Genomic DNA, 26400 nt, shown 5'->3' with positions numbered 1-26400 from the left:
CAGCATCTAAAGAAATGACACATTCTGGTATTTTGGATGAAGGAGTATAAATAATATTAATTAATTTTCTAATGTTAAAAGATGAATAGCGATTTTTAATAAATCCAGTCTGATCTTCAGAAATGATTCGAGGTAATATATTTTCTAATCTAATAGCCAAAATTTTACTAAAAATCTTAAAATCCGTATTCAGCAAGGATATAGGCCGATAGGATGCACATTCAATAGGGTCTTTATCTTTTTTAAGGATTAAAGAAATAGAAGCTTCATAAAAAGATTGTGGTAATTTGCCTATAATTAACGCATCTTTAAAAATTTTACAAAGCCAAGGAGAAAGTATAGAGGAAAAAGATTTTAAAAATTCTGCAGAATAACCATCTGGACCAGAAGCTTTATCATTGAAAAAAATAGCCTTTTTTATTTCAGTTTCCGTGATAGGTGTATCTAAGAATACACTATCCTCTACTGTTAATTTTGGAATATTCAATTTCCTTAAAAATTCATCTATTATGGAAGAATCCTCAGCAAAATCTGATTGATATAAGGAATTATAAAAATCTTGAAAGGCTTTATTTATCTCTTTATGGTCGATCGTCAGAGTGCCATTTTGTTTACGAATCCTAGTAATCTGTCATTTAACCAAAGCAGTTTTCAGTTGATTAGCCAATAATTTACCAGACTTATCTCCATATACATAAAACTGGGTTCTAGATTTAATTAACTGATTTTCAATCGAAGAGGATAATAACAAACTATGCTCCATTTGAAGTTCCACTCTTTCTTTATAAAGTTCTTTGCTGGGGGTCACTGAATAAATCTTATCAATTGCTTTGATTTTATTAACCAATGTTAATATTTTAGAATTAGTTCGTTTTCTAACTCCAGCAGAGTATGAAATAATCTGTCCACGAATAAATGCTTTAAAAGTGTCCCATAAAATTCCACTAGAGATCTCTGCTGTAGAATTTGTTGAGAAAAACAAATCAATTTGTTGTTTAATAAAATTAACAAAGTCTAAGTCCTGCAATAAAATAGAGTTGAACCTCCAAGATTTAGCATTAATAGATGAATCCATTATCTTAATAGATAACTTCAAAGGTGCATGATCAGAAATGGTAATAGAGTCATATTTACAATCAATAACATCTGTAAGTAAACGGTGATCAATGAAAAAGTAATCAATTCTTGAATAATTATGATAAACATGAGAAAAGTATGAAAACTCTTTGTCATGGGGGTGTAAAAAACGCCAAATTTCGCAAATTGCTGAATCAGTCATAAAGGAGTTGATAAGAGAGGCCGATTTATTCGGAAGAACTTGTGTGGGCTTGGATCTATCCATCGAAGGGTTTAAACAACAGTTAAAATCCCCACCCGTTATCAATCTGTACTGATTCAAATTGGGAAAGGATGTAAATAGACACCTAAAAAATTCAGGACAATCAGTATTTGGAGCATAAACATTAACTAAAACAACTTTTTGATTAAAAAGTAAACCAGAAATAAGCAAAAATCTACCTTGTGGGTCTGAAATTGTTTCATGATGTATAAAGGAGATTGAAGAATCTATAAAAATGGAAACGACTCTTACTTTGGCTTGAGAATTCGAGTGATATTGTTGGTCTTTCCAAAACCTAAAAAAGCGTTGACTATCCACCTTCCTTACATGAGTCTCTTGTACAAAGATAACATTAGCATTCATTCTATGGAATACTTTGAATATATTTTTCCGTTTGATTGGATGATTTAAACCATTAGTATTCCAAGAAACAAAATTAATAACCCTATCCATATTGACAATATTTATTACAATTAACACATAAGGTTAAAAAAAAGATGAACTCATGAATCTGGAAGAGGGAAGTAAGTTCAAGGAGGAACCGGAAGTCACGACACTGCAACCATTTTTGTAGTTTCATATGAGCCCATGAAGTAAAACTAAGCATAAAGCAAGCGCAAAGAAAAGAAAGAAGAAAAATCCCCTTCCCTCCACCCTCAAAACCCCAGGAAAAAAGCCAAAAAGAGGCAAGCAAGCAATCTAACACTAAAATTACCCCCATGTCTCAAGACGGCAACTCAAACAAAAAGAAGTTGAATAAAAGATACAAACCACCCATATTATAAGAAAGGGTTGGTATGACAAAAATTAAACTATAAAGTTAGTATTATATATATATAAAACAAAAGGATTTTGAAAAAAAATTAAAATGATAAAACCCATAAATGAATAATACTGAATTAGTGTTTTAAAAGAAAGTTTAAAACTTATTCAAACACATCAAAACGGATGTGACGTTCCAAGCACTAAAGCCTTTCGGGAAGAAGAAACGACATTTTATTTTTTAAAAAATCTTAATATTTAAATGTTAAAAATATAAAAAAGTGTATATGAACTTAAAAGAAAACCCTAATAAATTACTTTCAAAACTAACAGATTAATAATATGAAAAAATAACAAACTCAGAATAAACCAAAAACGAACTTTTACCATGTATAAAAAATACATGTAAGCCATACATAAAAAAAACATCATTTTATAAAAGATCCAAATCTATAGATTAATTATTACATTAGTCAACCCGATAAAATGTTATTCTTCCAGAAATCTTTGAGCATCCGCTGGAGATTTGAACAGCCGAGAAGTTCCGTCTTCGAGAGTAACTCTCAAATGTGCTGGAAATAACAGCGCTTGCTTGTAGCCTTTCTGATGAATTTCCGACATAACCGATTTAAAAGCCATTCTTGCCCTTAAAACTTCGGGACTGTAGTCTTCCAGAATACGGAATTTAAAATCTTGAAAGCTGATCATGCCCTTTTTCCGTGCAGCCCGAATCAAACGCTCTTTGGTATGAGGGTAATGGATCTGGAGAATTACTTGCTGTGGTTTCAAACTTGAATCTGAATGAAAACGAGAAATGCGATGTGCACGGTCGATTATTAGAGGGGAATCCAGTACTTCTGAGCCAAAGACATCCATTAAAAATTTGGAGAAAAAAACAGTGAGATCGCCATTCTCAAAATTTTCCGGAATCCCAATTAACCGAAGATTTTGTCTTCGAGAGCGGTTTTCAAGATCAGTGATTTTAGATTTATAACAATCCATCTGTTGAGAAGTCGAAGTTTGCTGTTGTTGCAAAGTTTCAATTATACATTCTCTGGCGAGCGGCTTCTTCAAGAACTAAAATACTTGCTTGTTGTTTTTGTGACTCCAGTGTAAGTGCTTGAAGTTTTACGTCAAATGTCTTTAAAATTTCATCAAACGTAGAAAGCTTTGCGGTTAATTCTGTCGTCCATGAGATTCGCAATTGCTTCTAAAGTTACCGGTTCTTTCGTCCGTTTCGATTCCTTTGCTTTAGACATTTCAGCGAGTTGAAAATGATTCAAACAGTTGAAAAAAATTTCATATGTTTAAACCCCTTTAGAATAGGTATAAAAAGATCAATTAGGGGGTGTTTGTAGGTTAAAAAAAAAGTAAGAGGTTTGGAGCAAAGCCTAAAACCGCTTCACTCCATAAGCGTCATCTTGAGACCTCCTCAAAAGATAATTAGCAGGTCAGTTTTTTTTGAACTGCACTCCTAAACTGTGGAATTTAACACCTCAAGCTATATGGGATATGGACTCTGTTGATACTTCTAAAGTTCAAAGTAAATTTATCAATGTACACTTATGTCACCATATAAAACTCTGAGATTCATTTTCTTGAGGGCATTCACAATAAATACAAGTTATGCAATAGAATCAATGAAAGGCTGCCCCCAAAAAGATGGACAACAATTATTGCGCAAAAGACATCAAACTGTACAAGTACAAAACAAAAAATATATATAAATAAGTAATAAATATCGAGAAAACGAGTTGTAGAGTCCTTGAAACAGCTCAAACCTATTTATTTAACCTTGCTTTTAACTACCATCTTTTTGTCTTTTATTTTCATTTTTATTTTTATTTTTTATTTTATTTTCATGTTTACACGTTTATCCCATTGTAAAGCACTTTGAACTACATCATCTATGTGAAAAAATGCTCTATAAAGAAAGTTTTATTATTAAAACACTACTTTTCCCTCCATATATCTTCATACCATGTGCAGTCTTGGCCACAATGCCATCAACTCCTTTAACCAAAACATTGACATATACAGATGGCCCCCGTTTTTTTGAAAGTTCGCTTTACAACACCTCGCTGTTATGAAAGACCTACATTAGTTACCTGTTTTCGCTAACAGGAGGTGTTTTCACTGTTATGAAAAAAGGCAGCGCGCGCCCCGAGCAGCCAAGCTCCTCCCTCGAAACTGCATTCTAGGTGTCATTGCTCAAACATGTGCCTCTGAGCATCCGTGCTTTATGTTGATTCATTTTATGCATCCATTAGCAAGATGAGTTATAAGGTATCGGAAAAGCCTAAAAGAGCTTGTAAGGGTGTTACACTTAGCGTAAAACTAGACATAATTAAGCGTTTCGATTGTGGTGAACAAAGTAAGGACATTGTCTGTGCGTTGAAGCATTTGCACTATTTTTGCGCAGAGAGAAAGAATCTTGAAAGCTGCCGATGTTAGTGTTGGTTCTGCTCGTAGCAAAGTAGTCTCTCTTAGTCGGCATCCAATAGTGGATAAAGTGGAAAGTCTATTGCTTGAGTGGATTGCTGGGTGTACAAAGCATGGTGTTCCATTAAGTTATCTTATACTTAAGGGGAAATCTGTGTTTTTAATAAGCTGAAACAGAAAGCACTGGACAATGGTGATGAAAGTGTTGTGAAAGTGGAATTTAAAGGTAGTCATGGGTGGTTTGATCGGTTTCTAAGGCGAGGGCAGCTTCATAGCTTAAAGTTTACTGGAGAGTGTGCTTTGACTGATACTGAAGCTCCGGGAAAGTTCCCAGCAGAACTGAAGAAAATAATTATAGAAGGTGGTTATTCAAATAAGCAAGTGTTTAACTGTAACAAAACTGCAATTTATTGGAAAAAAATTGCCGAGCACCCCAACCTTCGACAACTCAGCCTAACACACCATCATCAGTGTGCTCGCTGTCTTCCCGATTCCAGTAAGTGAAACTACACTGTACATAAATTATTTCTACTTTATATAGGCTGTGTATTTTTATGTATTATTTGGTATGATTTGGCAGCTTCATAGCTTAAAAGTTACTGGAGAGACTGCTTCCGCTACGTAGTGAGATTATATGCTACGCTAGACAGTGCTGCAGAAAATTTCTACTTTATATAGGCTGTGTACTTATCATATCATTCCTGCTTTTATTATATGTTACTGTTATTTTAGGTTTTATGTGTTATTTGGCATGATTTTGTAGGTTATTTTTTGGGTCTGTGAACGCTCACAAATTTTTCTCATATAAGTAAATGGTAATTGCTTATTCATTTTACGACATTCCGGCTTACGAACCGACTCATAGGAAAGCTCTACCTTCAGATAGCGGGGGGAACCTGTAATGGAAAGGAAGTGGTTCCAACACTGACCCCTGCGGAACACCACTAGTTACCAGCAGCCAACCAGAAAAGGCCTTTATTCCAACTCTTTGTATCCTACCAGTCAGCCAATCTTCTATCAATGCTAGTATCTTTCCTGTAATACCACAAGATTATCTTGTTATCTTGAAAATTCTTAATTTAACTATAGGGTTAGTAAAGAAAAATAAAGGAAAAGGGCCCATTTTAATGAAACAGTCCAATGTGCACGTTGGCGCTCACAATTTTCTCGTCTGTTCATTCTCCAATTTCAACACCCGACCCCATTCCAAGTCCATTCTGTCCTACAGTCTGCAACCTCTCCGTTCTGGCATCTTCACTCTCCATCTTCTGCCAAACAAAAGCCTGCAAATACCTTGCTCTCGAGCACACAAGAAAAAAAAACACTCCCCTCATTGGACACTGCACATTCCAAAGCCTCCGTTATCTCTAGTCATAACCCAAACACTGCTGCTACAGAGCAACCATTACACTAGCAGTGAAACCTTTCACAGGGCGTTACACTCATTACTACTTCTCCAGCGTCATTCCAATCAACGTTGGCTGGCCCCTCTGTCATGTCTCTGTAATTTCTTTTACACCGCTATAATACTAATTCTTCGAACTCTTTCTTCTCCCTCTCAAACTGCATGGTGAATTATGTTTTGATTGCTTTCTCCTATGGGTTCCTTTACTTTAAGCTTTCTAATCAAATCTGGGCCATTACACACCACCCAACACAGAATTGTTGTTCCCTTAGTGGGCTCAACCAGAAGCTGCTCTAAAAAGTCATCTCGTAGGCATTCTAAAATTCCCTCTCTTTGGACCAGGCACCAATCCAATACTCCTGATCTACCTGCATATTGAAATTGCCCCCATGAATATCATAACATTGCCCTTTTTACATGCCTTTTCTATTTGCAATTATAATTTTTATCCCACATCTTGGCTACTGTTCAGAGGCTTGCTATCTTTGCCGTTCTTAACTCTACCGATAAGGATTCTACGTCTCCAATCCTTTGTTAATTGTGTCTAAGGCTTTGATTTTAATTTTTTACCAACAAAGCCACCCAACCTCCTTTGCCTACCTGCCTATTTATTCGATACAATGTGCATCGTTGGATTTTAAGCTCCCAAATGTGATTGTCTTTCAGCCACGACTCAGTGATGCCCACAGCGTCATACCTGCCAATCTCTAATAGTACTCCAAGATCGTTTACTTTATTCCATATATTGTGTGCATTCAATATAACACCTTCAGTCCTTCATTCATCACCATTTTCAAATTTGTACTCATGTTACCCTTCAAGTCATCCCACTGATTACAGTGTTACCCAACATCTACCTGTCCTTCCTCACAGTCTCTATACATACTGCATCTACTTGTATACCTACTGTCCCATCCTCAGCCCTATCACTTTGGTTCGCATCCTCCTGCAAACCCTCCCCAACAGCTCTAGAAAACCTGCCTGCAAGGATATTGGTCCCCCTCGGGTTCCAATGTAACCCATCTTTTTGTATAGGTCACACTCTGCCCAGAAGAGATCCCAATGTTCATGAAATCTGAAACCCCGCCCCTTGCACTAATTCCAGCCACGCATTCATCTGCCAAATCATCCTATTCTTACCCTCACTGGCACATAGCACAAGCAGAAGTTCAGAAGTTACTACTCTCGAGGTCCTGTTTTTCACCTTTTTACCTAATTCCCTACATTCTCTCTTCAGAATTTCCTCCCTTTTCCTACCTATGCTATTGGTACCAATGTATACCACGACTTCTGGCTGCACAGCTTCCCCCTTTAGAATGCCGTTGACCTAATCTGAGACATCCTTGACCTTGGCACCTAGGAGCAACATACCATCCGTGTGTTTCGTTCACATCCACAGAATCTCCTGTCTGCTCCTCTAATTATGGAATCCCCCCATCACTACTGCGGACTCTTTTCCCCCACTTCTTTTCTGAGCCACAGAGCCAGAGCCAGTGCCAGAGACCCGATCGCTGTGGCTTTGCCCATTTATGTCGCTCCCCCAAAAGTACCTAAAGCTATATACTTCTTATTGATGGGATTGACCGCAGGGGTATTCTGCACTGGCTGCCTATTCCCTTTCCCTCCCTTGACAGTCACCTAGGTATCAGACTCCTGCAACTTAGGGTTGACTATTTTCCTGCAGCTTCTATCTGTCGCCTTCTCTTTCCTCCATATGAGCTGAAGCTCTTTGAGCTGCATCTCCAACTTTACCCTTTTTAAACTTAGCACTGTATCTTTTATCTCTTTGTTGCCAAATTGAGATTGTCTTGGAAGTAGGATAGGAATTGGCCATTTGTTTGTCTGTGCTGATCATGATGTCTTTAACCAATCTCATCTTCCTTCCCCTCAACCATCAGGCTGTTGAACAAAAGGGGATAACTACACTCAGTTAAGGACTCGTTTATCTTGTTATTTCATGCTCGTTATTTATTGCTGTTTCCTTATTATCTGCATTTGCACAGTTTGTTTACAGTTTACAGATCCTTTTTATAGTTACTGTTCTATAGATTTGTAAGTATGCCAGCAGAAGAAGAATCTCAGGGTTGTATGTGGTGACGTGTGTGTACTTTGATAAATTTTGCTGTGAACTTTTGTCCTTATCCTTCCATTTTTTGCTTATTCAAGTGATTGTCTGAACGTCTTGTATATGTTGCTATTGTAAATGTTGATATTTCCTCCAGGACCCACCACTTGCTGTATGTTTGAAAAAAACAGCTTGCCTCACGATTGCATGCTCTGCTGTCAGGGTCAGCTATGGAGAGCCTTTGCCAGGAGGAGAAAGGGTTACAGCATTTGCTCAGCAGTACATAAATGATGGGCATTTTTGAGTTCATATGGCATAAAGCAGGTTACTAGAGAGAGTAAGACAGAAAGCTGATAACTTGAAGTGTACACCAGTAAAGTGAAGGGATAGCATTTTAGGTATTTATGTTTGCCCTCATTCCCATGCTCCCATTACAGCTGAAACAATATTAAAATAGTTTGCTTATTCTATCTGTTCCTCCTCTGCAAAGGGTCAAAGTACATTAAAAAAAAGCAAGCTATCAAACTATGAAATGAGTAAACTAAGCAGAGTTTTATTTTTTTGAATTCTTCTAATGGATAGTTTTTCATGATCAATCCACGGTCATGTGTCAAGTCAAGTCACTTTTTATTGTCATTTCGACCATAACTGCTGGTACAGTACATAGTAAAAATGAGACAACGTTTTTTCAGGACCATGGTGTTACATGACACAGTAGAAAAGCTAGACTGAACTATGTAAAAAAACAACACAGAAAAAAACTACACTAGACTACAGACCTACCCAGGACTGCATAAAGTGCACAAAACAGTGCAGGCATTACAATAAATAATAAACAAGACAATAGGGCAGTAAGGTGTCAGTCCAGGCTCTGGGTATTGAGGAGTCTGATAGCTTGGGGGAAGAAACTGTTACATTGTCTGGTCGTGAGAGCCCGAATGCTTTGATACCTTTTCCCAGACGGCAGGAAGGAGAAGAGTTTGTATGAGGGGTGCGTGGGGTCCTTCATAATGCTGTTTGCTTTGCGGATGCAGCGTGTAGTGTAATGGCGGGAAGAGAGATCCAATGATCTTCTCAGCTGACCTCACTGTTCGCTGCAGGGTCTTGTGATCCGAGATGGTGCAATTATATTCCTAACACATTATGGAATATATAGTAGAACATAGAACAGTACAGCACAGGAACAGGCCTTTTGGCCCACTATGTTGTGCCAAACCAAATAAATTAATAATCAGATGGCCAACTAAACTAATCCCACAATGTCTATATCCGTCCATTTTCCTCACATTCATGTGCCTATCTACGCATCTCTTAAAAGCCCCTAATATCTTCCTTTACCACCACCCAGGCAGCCACCACTTTGTGTAAAAATAAATTAATAAATAAACAAACAAATAAATCTTACCTCTCACATCTCCTTTAAAGTTACCCCCACTCACTTAAATGCCTGTTCTCTGGTATTAGACATTTCAACCCAGGGAAAAAGATACTGTCTGTCTGCACTATCTGTGCCTCTCATAATCTTACAAACCTTTATCAGATCTCCTCTCAGCCTCTGTCTCGCCAGAGAAAACAACCTAAGTTTATCCAACCTCTTCTTATAGTAGATGCCCTCTAGTCCAGGCAGCATCCTGGTAAACCTCTTCTGTACTCTCCAAAGCCTCAACATCCTTCCTATAATGGAATGACCAGAACTCCAGGTGTGGCCTAACTAGAGTTTAATAAAGTTGCATTATAACTTCCTGACTTTTGAAATCAGTGCTTCAACTAGTAATGGCAAATTTGCCAAATGCCTTCTTAACCACCCTATCAACCTGTGTAGCTGTTTTCAGGGAGCTATGAACTTGAAGCCCAAGATCCCTCTCTCTGCTCATCAGTTAAGGGTCTTGCCCTTAACAGTGTACTTTCCCTTTATGTTTGACCTAGCAGGGTATAACTCTTCACATTTGGCCAGGTTAAGCTCCATCTGCCATTTCTCCGCCCATAGCTGCATCTGATCCATATCCTGCTGTATTCTTTGCCAGTCATCTACACTATCCACAGCACCACCAATCCTCTTATCATCTGCAAACTTATTAACCCAGCCATCTATATTTTCATCCAGGTCATTTCTATACTTCACAAACAGCATAGGTCCCTGTGGAACACCACTAATCACAGATCTTCATCTGGAATAAATCCCTTTGCTCACCACCCTCTGTCCTTCTATGGGCAAGCTAGTTCTGAAACCAAATGGCAATTTACTATTGATCCCATGCATCTTAATCTTCTGGATGAGCTAACCACAAGGGCCCTTGTCAAACACCTCACTAAAGTCCATGTAGACATCACCCACAGCTCTGTCTTCATCAATCACCCCTGTCATCTTGTCAAGAAACTCAAATCAAGTTGCTAAGACACAACTTGCCCAGCACAAAGCCATGCTGGCATTCCCTGATTAGACCATGGTTTTTCAAATCTCTTAAATCTTATCCCTAGGAATTCTCTCTAGTATCTTCCATACCACTGATGTGAGACTATAGATCTATAGTTTCCAGGATTATCCCTGGTTCCCTTCTTAAACAATGGAACAACATTAGCTATTTGCCAGTCCTCTGGAACCTTGCCTGCGGCTAGAAAGGACACAAAAATGGCCTTTCCCCGCCCGCCACCCCACTCAGGATAGGGTTCTCCTTGTTCTCACCTACCACCCCACCAGCCTCCAGGTCCAACGTATAATTCTCCGTAACTTCCGCCACCTCCAACGGGATCCCACTACCAAGCACATCTTTCCCTCCCCCCCCCCCTTTCTGCTTTCTGCAGGGATCGCTCCCTACGCGACTCCCTTGTCCACTCGTCCCCCCCCCCCCATCCCTTCCCACCGATCTCCCTCCTGACACTTATCCTTGTAAGCGGAACAAGTGCTACACCTGCCCTTACACTTCCTTCCTCACCACCATTCAGGGCCCCAGACAGTCCTTCCAGGTGAGGCGAAACTTCACCTGTGAGTCGGCTGGTGTGGTATACTGCGTCCGGTGCTCCCGGTGTGGCCTTTTGTTTATTGGTGAGACCCAACGCAGACTGGGAGACCGTTTCGCTGAACACCTACGCTCAGTCCACCAGAGAAAGCAGGATCTCCCAGTGGCCACACATTTTAATTCCACGTCCCATTCCCATTCTGATATGTCTATCCATGGCCTCCTCTACTATCAAGGTGAAGCCACACTCAGGTGGGTAGCCTCCAACCTGATGGTATGAACATTGACTTCTCTAACTTCTGTTAATGCCCCTCCTCTCCTTCTTACCCCATCCCTGACAATATTTAGTTGTTTTTTTTATCTCTCTCTCTCTGTCCATCACTCTGCCTGTTCTCCATCTCCCTCTGGTGCTCACCCCTCCCCCTTTCTTTCTCCTGAGGCCTCCCGACCCATGATCCTTTCCCTTCTCCAGCTCTGTATCACTTTCGCCAATCACCTTTCCAGCTCTTAGCTTCATCCCACCCCCCGGTCTTCTATCATTTCGCATTTCCCCCTCCCTCCACTACTTTCAAATCTCTTAGTATCTTTCCTTTCAGTTAGTTCTGACGAAGGGTCTCGGCCCGAAACGTCGGCAGTCGTCATAGATGCTGCCTGGCCTGCAGTGTTCCACCAGCATTTTGTGTGTGTTGTTTGAATTTCCAGCATCTGTAGATTTCCTCGTGTTTGCACAAAAATGTCCTTGCTCGTCAAGACCCCAGCAACCTTTTCACTTGCCTCTCTTAATAACATGGGATACATCCTATCAGGCCCTAGGGACTGATCCACCTCAATACTCTTAAGAGACTAAACACTACCTTTACTTTGAAATCCCGTAACATCCCCTCCCAAACTGGTTTTAACCCTCCTGGGTAGCATTTGCGAACCTCCTGGTCAGGATACAAGTTTCCCTCCAGTTTATGTACAACCTGTCCCTGTTTTACAGGTCATCCCTGCTCCAGAAGAGGTTCCAATGAGCTTTAATTTTTTTTATATTTTAACATCAACCCAGTAAGATGATTTAAGGCCTTGGTGTTCAGTACTCTTGATCATGCTACATCTTACTCCTGAGTGTCTTATTTTTACAAACTTATCATGTGAAATTTGAGCATGAAATGTTAATCATCAGCTTGGAATAACTGAGATATGATTTATTAATGGGGGCTGCTTGCTCCAACAATTGGGGAACTACATGTTGTGGAAATCGGCCACTCCTTGCAGTGCAGTTGAAACTCAGGTTCTTTGTTCACAGGTTTATTCGGCCTGGTGTAGGACTTATACAATGACTGGTAGGGCACTAAGGAGTCAATGAGACAGAGGGACCTAGGAGTGCCGGTGTATAGTTTGTTGAAAATAGCATCTCTAGTAGTTAGGGTGGTGTAAAAGGTATGCTGGCCATCATCAGTGAGGGCATTGATGCTGTAAGAGTTGAGACATTCCGTTGTAATTGCGAAAGTCATTGGTGAAGTTGCACTTGAAGGTACTGTGTACAGTTTTGGTCACCTGTTACAGGAGAGAGTTGGTTAAACTGGAAAGATTGCAGAGATTTAACAGTATGTTGGCAGGACAAAAGGGTTAGATCTTTATTCCTAGGAGCATAGGAGAATGAGAGGTAATCACATTGAAGTGCATAAAATTATGTGAGGCATAGGCAAGGTGGATATTAAGAGTATTTTCCCCAAACTAGGGGGCATAGGCTTAGGCTGAGCGAGGAAATATTTAAGAGACCTGCGGGGGCAATGTTTTTGTGTAGAAGGTGGTAAGTACATGGAATGAGCTGCCAGAAGAAATAGTTGAGGCAGGTACAACACTTGGATAGGTACAAGTAGTGGCAGGATTTAGAGGGATATGGATCAAAAGCAGGAAATTGGGGCTGTTGAGTGGGCATTGTGGTAGGCTTTGACTGGCTGAGCAGAAGGGCCTGTATCTGTGCAGCTTGGCTCTAATGCTCTAGTTCTGAAGTCATTTCACATACAAATGAGTCAAATCAAAGAACCTAATACTGTATTTGGGAATAGAAGTAATTACTTGTATTAGTATCACTGATTGTTAAATATATTTTAAAAAAGGGTGTCTGTAGAGTAAATTTGCAGCTAAAGCAGCAATTATGGGAAATACTCAGCCATGAGTAAGAGTGTAGTGCAGTCCATTTATGATACATACATTTGTATGTGGTTAAATTACTCATTTGTTACTTGTTCATTATAATCTTTGAATAGTGCTTGTAAAAGTGAATCCTTTTGCTGCAGGTAATTAGGGTATTATTTAAAATTCATTAACAATTCTCCTATTACCTTTTTATAATGATCTTGACTGCACATAGTTCATCGTACTGAATTCACACAATGCTTTTGTAGTCATTAACATTAATGATATTGATCAATGGCAAAAATGTATTATCAAAAATGAACATTAATAACCAGTGTGCTTGCTGACCTTTGCTGACTTCTGGTTTGGCAACATTAATCCAGGTTACTGTATGTGGTAAGGTGTCACATTTTGGCTGGTGATTGTTCCTGTAAAATGCCTTGGGAAATATAACTGTGTTAAATCTGCATTATTTTTAAATACAGTTTACCTCAATTTGTGTTCCTGTGAACTTTACTATTGCCCACTTTTTTTATTAGTTTTTCAAAACATTTTACAAATTAAAAACCCCAAATCCCAATGAGGAACATTAATACAGTGCAAAATTAAGCATACAATGACAATATGCTACAAAGGAAGAGAATTTGACAAAACAGTACCTAAATTGAAGACAAGTAAGCTTAGTATCCTCCCCGAGCCCCACAACACAAGAAAAAACAACAACAACTCCAGACCAACCACAACACAATATAGAGAGTATAAATCAGGACAGTCAAACTCCCAGACTGTGAATACACTTAGCAACAGAGGATAATAATGCCTACTACCAGAAAAAAAAAGGGAGCTGAAAGCAAGGGACCGAAAAGAAGAAAAAAAAAAGAAAAAAAACCCTAGTCAAGAGGAAGGTTATGAAAGTACTCGATAAAAGGTCCCCAGACCTTATGGAACTTTAGATCCGAATTAAGAACTGAATAATGAATTTTTTCGAGGTCCAAGCAGGCCATAATGTCGTTAAGCCATTGCGCATGAGTAGGCGGGGCAACATCTCTCCATCTAAGGAGGATCAAGCGTCTAGCCAGGAGAGAGGCAAAGGATAATATTCGGCATTTGGTCGGACCCAGACGTAAATCTGTCTCGCCCCAAAAACCGAACAAAGCAATTAAGGGGTTTGGTTCTAGGTGCTGATTCAGAATGCACGATAACGTCGTGAAGACATCTTTCCAAAATTTCTCCAAGCTAGGACAGAGCCAGTACATATGGATGAGAGAGGCCAAGCCCCTCTTGCATTTATCACAGAGCGGACTAATGTTAGGGTAGAATCGAGATAGTTTAGATTTAGACATATGGGCTCTATGAACAATCTTAAACTGTAAAAGGCAATGGCGAGCACAAAGAGAGGTTGAGTTAACCGATTTGAGAACTGAGTCCCAGCTCTCCTCGGATAAGGAGTTATTTAAATCCTGCTCCCAGGCCATTTTAATTTTATCCACAGGGGCCCGTCGTAAGGCTGCTAGTTTATCTCGGATTATTGATATTAAACCTTTACCTAGTGGATTAATGGAAAGAAATAGGTTCATAGCATTTTTCGCAGGCATTTCAGGAAAGTTAGAAATTAAAGGAGCTATAAAGTGTCTGATTTGGAGATATCTGAAAAAATGAGCGTTGGGCAGATTGAACTTAACAGCTGCTGAAAATTAGCGAAGCGATTATCAATGAAAAGATCTTCAAAATGTCTAATGCCCTTCCTATACCAAACATGGAATGCTGAATCGTACGTAGTAGGTAAAAAAAGGTGATTATGTACGACAGGGCTGGAAACGGAAAACCCATGGAAACCATAGCATTTCCTAAACTGAGCCCATATACGCAAAGTGTGTCTAACAAGAGGATTAGCTATTGATCTGGGCAGACTGCTAGGGAGTGCAGAGCCAAGAAGTGCAGATATAGATAATTCTTTAGTGGAGCTCAACTCCATTGCCACCCAATTAGGGCAGTCGGGTTGGCTGTGGAAGAAAGACCAAAAGGTAGCACAACGTATATTAGCTGCCCAATAATATAAACGAAAGTTAGGTAAAGCCATGCCACCCTCTTTTTTAGATTTTTGGAGATGGATTTTATTAATTCTAGAGCGCTTATTCTTCCACAGATATGACAAAATAATAGAGTCTAAGGAATCAAAAAAAGATTTAGGAATAAAAATTGGGATAGATTGAAATAAGTATAAAAATTTGGGGAGAACATACATTTTAACAATGTTAATACGACCTACCAAAGACATAGATAGAGGTGACCATTGTAACAGACTCTGTTTTATAGCATATGAAAGCTTGGCAAAGTTTTCACGAAAGAGATCTTTAAACTTCCTTGTGACTGTAATTCCAAGATAAGTGAATTGATTATGGACTACTTTAAAAGGGAGATCACGAAATGATAGTTGTTGTGCTTCTTTATTAATTGGGAAAAGTTCACTCTTATGTAAATTAAGTTTATAACCAGAGATCTGGCTAAACTGGTCAAGAAGTGAAAACATTAGAGGTAAGGATGTAGACGGATTTGAGAGAAAGAGTAATAAGTCATCAGCATAAAGAGAAACTTTATGCTCAACACCCCCTCTCCAAATCCCGGTCAATTCAGGACAGTTTCGAAATGCTATCGCCAAAGGTTCTATAGCCAAATCAAAGAGAAAGGGACTTAAGGGGCATCCCTGACGGGTGCCACGTTTGAGATTAAATACTTGGGATTTCTGAAAATTAGCTAAAACAGAAGCAGTAGGACACAGGTACAGCAATTGGATCCAAGAGATGAAATTTTGACCGAGGTCAAATTTTTCTAAGACTGCAAAAAGGTAGTTCCACTCTATATGATCAAATGCTTTCTCCGCATCGAGGGAAATAACACATTCAGGAATCCCAGTTGGAGGTGAGTATAAGATATTAAATAAACGCCGAATGTTAAAAAAAGGAGACGGTTTTTAATAAAGCCTGTTTGGTCATCAGAGATAATGGAGGGAATAACAGTTTCTAATCTATGAGCCAAAACTTTAGCTAAGGTCTTTACATCAACATTGAGCAAAGAAATCGGCCTATACGAGGAACACTCTGTTGGGTCTTTGCCCTTTTTTAATAGAAGAATAATAGATGCCTCGTTGAAAGAGGGTGGCAATTTGCCGTAATTAAACAAGTCAGATAATACTGAAAGTAGCTGAGGAGAAAGAAGTGAAGAGAATGATTTATAAAATTCTACAGGGAACGCATCAGGTCCAGGAGATTTCCCTGAGGACAGTGCAGAAATTGCAAAAGATATTTCTTCTGATGATATAGGCGCATTAAGTTTGGCTTTAAAATCAGATGAAAGTGAAGGGATATTCAGATTCTGTAAAAATTGATCAACAGAGATATTGTCATTCAGAGATTCAGAGGAATAAAGCCGAGAATAAAAATTTTTAAATGCATCATTAATTTCTAAATGATCCGATGTAAAGTCTCCGTTCTCCTTCCGGATCTTTGTAATATGTTGTTTCGCTTTGGAACGCCTCAGCTGATTGACTAGGAATTTACCAGACCTATCCCCATGAATGTAAAAGCGACTCTTGCTTTCGAGAAGTTGGCGTTCGACAGGTTGGGTAGACAGAAGATTAAATTTAGTTTGGAGTTCAACGCGCTTCTTGTATAATTCAGGGTTCTTAGTTTGAGCTTATATTTGATCCAATTCTTTAATCTGGTTAATGAGATCTAATCGATCTGCACAGGATCTTCTGTTGAGATTTGCTGTGTAAGAGATTATTTGACCCCTCAGATATGCTTTCATGGCATCCCAGACAATCTGGGATGGCACTTCAGGTGATGTATTAGTGTTAAAATAAAAGGTTATCTGATCCTTAATAAATTTTTAAAAATCATCATCCGATAATAAAGTTGAATCAAACCGCCAGTGTTCATTCCTCTGAGGGAGACCAGGAAAGTTCAGAGAGAGAGTAATTGGGGCATGGTCAGAAAGCAGTATACTCTGATAGTCACAAGAGTGGGCAAATGGAATAAGTTGGTTATCGAGTAAGAAATAGTCAATTCTAGTGAAGGTATGGTGAACATGTGAAAAAAAAGAATAATCTCTCTCAGTAGGATAAAGGAAATGCCATATATCAGAGATACCAAAATTAGAGAGAAACGATTGGATAGCTAAGGCAGATTTAGTAGGTGATCTGGTAACAGAGGACGATTGATCCAGATTAGGATCCAACCAACAGTTGAAGTCACCACCCAGTATAAGAGAGTATGAGTTTAAGTCTGGTAGTGAGGAAAAAAACCGTTCAAAAAAGTTAACATCATCAAAGTTGGGGGCATACAGGTTTGCTAGTGCAACTTTAGTGTTATATAGTTTACCAGAAACAATAATAAAACGGCCATTTGTATCAGATATTTTATTATGGAGTTCAAAAGGAATATTTGAGTTAATAAGAATGGAGACTCCCCTAGCCTTAGCGGCAAAGGATGAGTGAAAATGCTGACCCGCCCACTTTGACAGAAGCCGGGAGTTATCAAAACAACGAATATGAGTTTCTTGAAGGAAAGCAATGTCAGCTTTGAGTTGTTTGATATGTGAGAATACCTTCCTCCTTTTAACAGGGTGATTCAATCCCTTTACATTCCAGCTCACAAGTTTAAGTGCACTAGCCATTATCAATTACTAATGCATAAAAGGCAGCAGGCATATAAAAAGTCAAGCAGTACAATAGCAGTCTGGGAGCAGAGATGTAAACATAGATTCGTAAAGTCAAAACATATACATGTCCTGAGCAATTAAAAAAAAACAATAAATACAGTGAGTGATGTTGGAACTGGAAAATCCACCCCTCCCACACAGCCCAAAACTAGACGGCTACCAAAAAAAGCAGCTAGCTCTACCAAAAAAATTAACCCAAATACAACTTCCAGATCTGTGTCATTAACAGCAGTTCCGTATAAATACTATAGCAAATAGTAACTAGTTTATGCACTAGAAAGCATAACTACAAATTAGAACATCTTCAGCAGAAATATAAAACTTAATACAGAGAAAATCGGAAGAAAACCAAAACTAACCTACCCGCGAAAAATTATAGAAGAATAAAGTAAGAGAAAGGGAAAAAAAAGGGGGAGGAAGGGGAAAATTATAAATTCAAGAAGAGTACTTATCAACCATTTACAGAGAGGAGAGGAAAAAAAATCAGAGATTAGAAAAAAGGGTGAAGAAAAGAAAAAAAATAAATATAAAAAAGGAAAAATAAATCAGCAATTAAACTGTGAACCAACAAACAGGGAGGCCTTCACTAAAGACTTCAAACCTCCAAAACAAGTTAGAGTCAGTTGTAGAACTCTATAGATAAATTTATACAAGAATAAAATAGATTACACAAGTACCATTTAAACGTCCATAGGGAAACATTAAGCACAGAATGTCTATTTAAAAAAGACACACCAAATCCAGGGAGAGATTGTCAACAGCCCTTAGAGTTTCAATGAATAATGTCTGAGTGATTCAAGTAAAGTCTGAGTCCAGAAAAAGTAATTTTACTACGAGAAGTACTTATCCACCATTTTAGGAGGTCCGATCGGGTTCCGAAGATGACTGGATAGCCGGAAGACTTGCCACAAATGCTTCAGCTTCCTTCACTGACTTAAGCCACTTGTATTTTCCAGTATTAAGCTTGATTCGTAGATCGGCAGGATTGCGAAGAGAGGATTTAAAACCACGATCAAAAAGCACTTTCATTGCGCCTTTAAACAGCGCACATCTTTAAGGTCTGGGGCGCAAAATCTTCCAGAAAGCGAATGATTGTATCCTGGAAAGTAAAAGAACCTCTGCGACGTGCCTCCATAATCAGACGGTGTTTTACCTGGTATTGATGGAAGCACAAGATTACCGGTCGCGGGCGGGAGCCCAGAATTCCGGGTGGAACGTAGACCCTGTGTGCCCGTTCGAGCTCAGGCGGGTTCGGAAGCAAATCTTTCCTGAATATCTCACAGAGAAACTCGGCGAAAAACTTCACGGTTGATCCCTGTTCGGTGGCCTCTGGCCACCCAAGAATTCGGAGATTGCAGCGTCTGCTGCGATTTTCGAGATCCACCATTTTGGAAAGGAGTTTGTTACATTTTTCCTTGAAGCTGGAACAGAGAGTCTCCAAGTATCGAACACGACTTTCTAAATCTTCAGAAGTCGAATCGATGCGAGATAAGTGTTCAGCATGTTTGTCCACTCTATCGTTGATCCGATCCAGTTTGGCTTCCAACTGTTTGAAAGCGGTTTTAAATTCCTTTAAAATTTCGTCATGGAGCTGTTCGAGCGCAGCTAGAGTCTCAGCCGAGAGAGCCGGGGCTTCCTTTCTCCCGGATTTAGAACTCTTGCTGGACATTGTAAGTTAGATGTGTTCACAGGCAAGTAAAAGAAACCGAAAAAGTTCCTAACTAAGGTTTAAAAAATGGAGACATTTAGTGCAAAGATAGCGACAATAACGGAACAAAAGTTCGGAGCAGCTAAGCAATCGCCATCTTACCGGAAGTCCTCCCTATTGCCCACTTCTGAACTACTGACCTTAAAAATACTGATTTTCTCAGAAGTGATGTAGTTAACTTTCAAAAGTTGAAGCTATATTGTGGATTGATTTAATAAAACAATAATTAATATTAGTTGTTATGCTACTTGTACCACTAATTTACAAATCCCTGAGGAGTATGTCAATATTTAAATGTTTTAATATATTTGATCAGAATATTTATTGAGTAACATAGGTCATTTTAATTTCCATGTAGTAAATCCTTTTAGTATTTTAAATAATGGTTGCTGTAAGAAGTATCTAGAGCATAATGGAAGTATTTAAATGTAGCATTTAAGAAACTGATCCATCCAGAATTATAGGAAAAAGTAGTTTTGCATTTATTTAGTGACTTTCACAGTAAATATGGGTGATTGGCATCCTTCTGTCTCGAAAGACAGTGGGTAGCACACGAGAAAAGTCAGCTCGTGGTGGTGCACTTCTTAGAGTGGCCAAGGAGTTTCGAAGTGACAGTCTCTTTTCCATATTGGCTGCAGGTGAAGGAAGATGGGCACCTTGTTGGAGTGGCCCTGTCCTTCTGTCAAGCTCTCTTGGCAGCCAGCTCATTGATGCGGGTACTCTCTGCTCTTTGCACACGCTTTTGAACGGCCCAGTAGTCTACTATGTCTTCTGAGTTGTTCACGTTGATGTTGGCATTCAGATCTTTTTTGCAGATGTCCTTGAAGCAAAGCTGTGGGCAACTAGGTGGGTGTGCACCTGCTGCCAGCTGCCCATACAGCAGGTCTTTTGGGATTCGATCAGAGCCCATTTGCCTGACATGTCCTAACCATCTGAGCTACATCTGGCTGAGGAGGGTGAACGTGGTTGAGATGCCTGCACATCTGTATTTGTGGCTCTGTCCTGCCAAGGTATGTGCAGATCCATCTGAGGCAGCACAGGTGAAAGCTATTCAGTTTCTTCACTTGGCTAACATAGATTGTCCAGGCTTTGCTGCCGTAGAGGAGAGTGCCAATAACCCAGGTTTGGTGCATGTGCAGCTTGGTATTCACAGTCAAATTGCTGTTGCTCCACATTCACTTGTTCAGCCTAGCCACGACAGCTGTAGCCTTAGCTATTTTGTTGCTCAGCTCAGTGTCGAGACACAGTGTTTGTGATGGTTGACCAAAGATAGGTGAAGAAGTCAACTACCTCTAAAGCATGACCATCACTGGTAATGGAGTGGAGGGAGTCAGTGTCCTGGGCCATTACATTTAAAGCCTTTAAGCGAATGATCAGCCCAAACACCTTGCAGGCATGGAACAGATTGATGAGATGCTGGGGTTGGGCTTTTTTTGTGTGAAGTCATAGCTGCATCATCAGCAAACAACTGCTTGCAAACAAAGACTTTTCGGATCTTTGTCTTGGAGCGAAAGTGAGCAATATTGAAGAGTTTGCTGTCAGCTCTGGTATGTGAGCACATTCTCAAAGCATACTGAAGCAGCATGGAGAAGAAGATGCTGAAGAGTGTTGGTGCAAATACACAGCATTGCTTTACTCCACTTCTCACTGGAAAGCTTCTAAAGTTGCACCATTAAAGCAGATAGTACTGTGCATGTCGTCTTGGAAGGAAGTGATCATGTCCAGCAGATTTGGAGGGCACCTATCTTCTGCAGCAACCAGAAGGGCCGACCTCTGATTATTCAAATGCCTTTGTCAAGTCAATGAATGTGATGATTAGTTTTTGCTACTCTCAACATTTCTCCGGCAGCTGGCATAGTGAGAAGATTATAACTGCAGTGGACCTGCCTGCTGTAAAACCACACTGTGGCACTGGATAGGCATGTTGAGGAAAGTGCTGCAGCTGTGCCAAAATGACTTGGGCAAAGGCCTTTCCCACAATGCTGAGGAGGGAGATGCTGCGGTAATTATTGCAGTCACTGTGATCACCCTTGTTCTTCTTGTAAAAGGTGACAATGTTGGCATCTCGCATGTCTTGTGGTAAGTAGCCTTTCTCCCAGAAGAGACAGAGGAGCTTGTGCAGATGGTGCAGCAATGCTGGTTTGTTACTCCTCAAAACTTCTGGAGGAATACCATTATTTCCAGGGGCTTTCCCAGAAGCGAGATAGTCAATGGCTTTACTTAGTTCTTCCAGTGTTGACAGATCTGCGATGGCCTGAAGTACAGCGCTGTGACCACATTCTGGGTTGAGTACAACTCTATGTAGTACTCAACACAGCACTGAAGCTGCTTGCCTTGATCAGATATGACTCCTCCAGTCTTAGACTTCAGATGGTAGTCTTGGTGGCAGAGGGACCTGTGGCCATCTTAATGCCTTGTGCATCCCTTGTGTCTGCAGCAGTCTGGATACTGCTTTGCAAGTTGAGCCAGCAGTTGTTGGTGCAGTGGCAAGCAATTTTCTGGGCTGTGTTTCTTGCAGCCTTAAGAACGTTTTGAGTTCTGGGGCTGGGATCATTCTTGTAGGCAAGGAGAGCTCTTCTTTTGCCTTTAGTCACTAGTTCCATTTCCGCCCAGCTTTCCTCATAACAGTCAAACTCTGAAATAGATTGATAGGTATATAGCTGCCTGACTATGGTAGATATGGTATATATCTATAAAAAATCCCCCCCAACGCTTCAGAGAATTGTCCTATTTGCAAATATGGAACGATTTGATAGTAATGTGAATGTTTAAAGATACAGTAATCTATAACAAAGGAATTGGTTCATTATTCATTTTTGTTTGATGATATAGCATTAAAATTCAATATACTGCCGGTGAGCACAAATACTCCTATTCGCCTAGGGTAAACCGCTGTCACGCCGCCAACAGTGCAATTACTTCGGTGTGGATACGGTGTGATGCACCCCAGTACATGCTCGCAACACAAATATCAAACAATACACCAAAGGCGAGTAAATAATTCCAACTTTATAATGATTTCTTAGTGATGGGTTAGTAGAAACAGATAAAATAAAGGCACCAAATCAGTAAGTTTATCAGTTTGTGCACATAATATTTTAATACTTTGGAGCTCACACCTCTGGTTCCATCCACAACGTCCTTCCAAGCCTTCGGCCACTGACCGAACTGCTGACTTCTAGTATCCGCCGCCCTGGAACTGCTGTCCACTCCCTACACGTCTGTCCTCTTTGCTCGCCTCCCGAAAAGACCGCAAACTCCAGCTGAACTCACACATAGAAGATAGCATAACAACTCTCCATTGCTTAGTTCCCCCCTTATCTGCAGTCATAAGCCAAACATTCCAGATACAGAAACCCATTACAGCATTAGGTCACATTACAGAGAAGCCATTTCATTATAACAATACAGAGAAGCCATTTTGTTAGCCTGAACAGTTAACACCACAGTTAATTGTACTCAGAGCCCTACACGGACAACATGTTTTTCCGAAAGTGTTGTTCCTCAGAATTTTGTTTTTGTTTATGATAGACCGCTTGAAGCTGAACACAGATATAACTTCAGATTTCTTATATCATTTAGGAATATGGAGAAATAAGAAATTTACTTTTATTGGATATAATGTGTTTAATTGCATATCGGTGCTTTGCAATAGTTCAACTAAGCTAAAATGTTTTGTTGATAGTTTTTATTTGTTCTCAGTGTCTGAGGCTTCTTGCTTAAGTGTCCAGCAATAATCAACCAGCAATGATGGATTCCAGTTGTCCTGGTACCATTTCTCCATGAAACCAATGTTCTGGTGAAACCTTTCACTTTACTTGTCACTGACAGTGCCAAAATTTACAGGGAAGAAGTCTAAATGGGAATGCAGAAAATTAGAGACACGTTGCACTTCATGATTTTGTATGCTTAAAGCATGTTGTCAACCAGCTGCACATAGTTTGGTGCTCTGTAGTTGCCAAGAAAATTTTCAACAACATCCTTGAATACGTGCATACGATTTTCTCCGGTCTCACTAGAAGTTCTTCAAATTGCCTGTCATTGATGACCTGTTTGATTTGTGAACCAGTAAAAATGCCTTCTTTATTCTTGGCATCAGTTATTCTGACTTTAATTATGAATTGAAATAACAAACATAAGCGATTTTTTAAAAAAATGTTGTGTGATAGGGAAATTTCATGGTGATTTTCATGATCAGCCCAAAATCTATAAAGTACACCCAAAAGTATTCAGGAAGAAAAATCTTTGTTGTCCTGTGCTACCAACCATAGCATAATAACAAAGAAGACTGACAGTGCTGGTCAAGAATCTTTGTTGTCACAGTCAAAAATTTTGAAAACAAATGCTTGTCTTGTGGAACCTGTACTGAAATTGTAAATACTTATGTGGCATGTGTTTTAAAATATAAATATTTTGCAACTTTTTAGTTCATGGATTTGCCTATTTAAGGCTGTATAGTTTATAGAAGAATTTAACAGTGCTTTGGAAGAGGCTTTGAAATGCCCTGTGATGGTCAGGACTTCAACATTAATCAGAATTGTTATTCTTAACTCAAAATTGTATGCATTAACAGGAAAAGTAATATTTAAAATGATGCCTTCTACTAAATAATGTTATTTTTGTACTGTTAGAATCCAGTACAAAGGAGAAACAATACCTTCTTTATCATGTTTTCCTTAAGTGCATAGTGTGTTTGAGAGTGCATTTGACCTGTTACAAGGGATGGCACTTAATTAATTACCTTAAGCAAATTTGAAATTGTCCTAATGAGAAAACTGATTTCCTCCATAACTAGTTAAAGTTAGAAATGTTTAGGATGGTGAAGAACCTATCAGAAGTTAAACTGCGATTTTTGTTAATAACATGATGTGCAAGGATTTCAATATAGATAGATGCCAGTTGTGAGTTCCATGTATTTTCTCAGTGCAGTCACATGCCAATGATAGTTTTTTCCCAGACGATTTTCAGTATTTCTAACTGACAATTATACAGTGATTTTTCAAGTGTGAATTCTAATTGCATGATTCATATATAGGGGAGGAGTCTAAGGCAAAATGGATTCACTTTGCAGTACCAAATCATTTTGATGGTTCTCATCCAATAGAATGTATATACTCAGCAGATTCTCTGAGACATACCCAATTGTTCAGTTTTATGAGTTCTGGTTTCACTCATGAAGCATTCAAGGACATTTTCAGATAAGTCACCATGCTGTTTTTGAAGGGGTATTTCAATTATTGCAGTTTATATTATGACACATCCAAAAATTAGTAGGTTTCAGTAGATGCATTTAATGTCAGAGAAATGTATACAATATACATCTTGACATTCTTTTTCTTTGCAAACATCCATGAAAACAGAGGAGTGCCCTGAAGAATGAATGATAGTTAAATGTTAGAACCCCAAAGCCTCCCCCAACTCCCCCCTCCCACACACAAGCAGCAACAAGGCAATGACCCCCCGTCACCTGCAAAAAGGCATCAGCGCCCCCCACCGAGCACTCAAGCGTGCAGCAAAACATCAATAAAGACACAGACTTGCAGTACTCCAAAGACTACTCATTCACCCGGTAATTCAACATACCACAGGCTCTCTCTCTCCCTAATAAAGGAAAAAGAGGTGTCCCCGTAGTATTATTATTTTATTCCTGACATCACCAGCATTGTGGGGGTTATGGATGTGGGAACAGGTGCCCTGAATGTAATCTTTGGTGGCTCAGTTTATCATAAAAGCTTATGTCTGTAACAGGTACCCCTTGTTTATCTCTTTTTGAATGTGTACTTGCAATGTGTTGGACTTGCTGTGCTGCCTTTGCTGCCGATTCATTCAGAGTCTTGGCTTGATTAGCAAATTGACTTTGTTACAAAACTGAAAAGTGCAATTATCCCTGAGGATTGGAGACAGACAAATCAGTTCAGTGAACAGGAATCAAGTTTGCTGCATTTCATTTTCTTGGAACTATGGATTCTGAATTACATCATTTGGAATAACTCAGTATGGTCAAAGGGCCGATGTATTAGCACTTCAACCAATTGTTAGTTGCAGTAAAAAGATCTAAATTTGCAAACTTTATTTCTTTCAGAAATTTTAATTAATTCATAGAGTAAATCATGTAAAAGCCCAGGATCTTAGAATGCTAATACCAATCACAGCATAATGGGTGAAAATGATATTTGTAGAAATACAATGGAATAAAATAAACAAATCTCCTTTACTTTTCTTAAATGAATTGCTTTTGGGCCTCAACATTATTTTGATGTATATACATAAAGATCAAGGAATAAAATTCATATCTTTGTGGCAATTACCTTGATATTTTCAATTGCTCATTTTTATGTTTTTCTGTAGTTTCTTGAGAAAATGGATAGGGACTACTACACATTGGATGACATGTTTGTGTCAAAAGCAGCCAGGAAAGATCAGCCAGGTCGTGAATGTGAAAGGCAACGAAATAAAGCTATGCATGAACATAAGCATTTGGCTAAACGTATGGAGAAATGCCAATACTGCTTTGATAACTCAGAACTTCCAAAACACCTTATCATTAGTATTGGTGTAAAGGTAGGTAAATAGACTTTTTGAGTCAATACAAAGAAACAAGTTTTACAATAGTCTTTGCGGTCTCTTACAAATTTAGTCTAGTTGAATGTCCTGAATTGAGAAGTTATCTGAGGGATATTGTTGTTGAAAGGAAAGCTCTAGGGGTATGAATATTTTGTTCCATTAACATTTTAGACATATTGTTTTAAATTCTGGAGGATCAAGGACTGTTTGATCACTAGTTAAAAATTATCTATTGGATAATGAGGAGTTGGGCTTGAGATAAATGTGCCAAAATATTGAGAGCAAGAACATGTGGAAGGTTGTAGGGATTATGGT

The 26400-nt window shown here is 39.1% G+C and overlaps 1 protein-coding gene across 1 annotated transcript in view; it reads left to right on the top strand.

Moving 5' to 3' along the window:
- Positions 1–26400, top strand: part of cwf19l2 (CWF19 like cell cycle control factor 2) — a 146773-nt gene that overhangs the window by 108069 nt on the left and 12304 nt on the right. Inside the window, exon 13 of the mRNA XM_073043641.1 lies at positions 25870–26082. Coding sequence (XP_072899742.1) covers positions 25870–26082 — 213 coding nt within the window. The remainder of the gene's footprint in view (positions 1–25869; positions 26083–26400) is intronic.

This window comes from Hemitrygon akajei, chromosome 4, assembly GCF_048418815.1.
Source record: "Hemitrygon akajei chromosome 4, sHemAka1.3, whole genome shotgun sequence".
NCBI classification, from domain to species: Eukaryota; Metazoa; Chordata; class Chondrichthyes; order Myliobatiformes; family Dasyatidae; genus Hemitrygon; species Hemitrygon akajei.
Note: the sequence above shows the minus strand (reverse complement) of the source record. Positions and strands in the feature narration are given on the sequence as shown.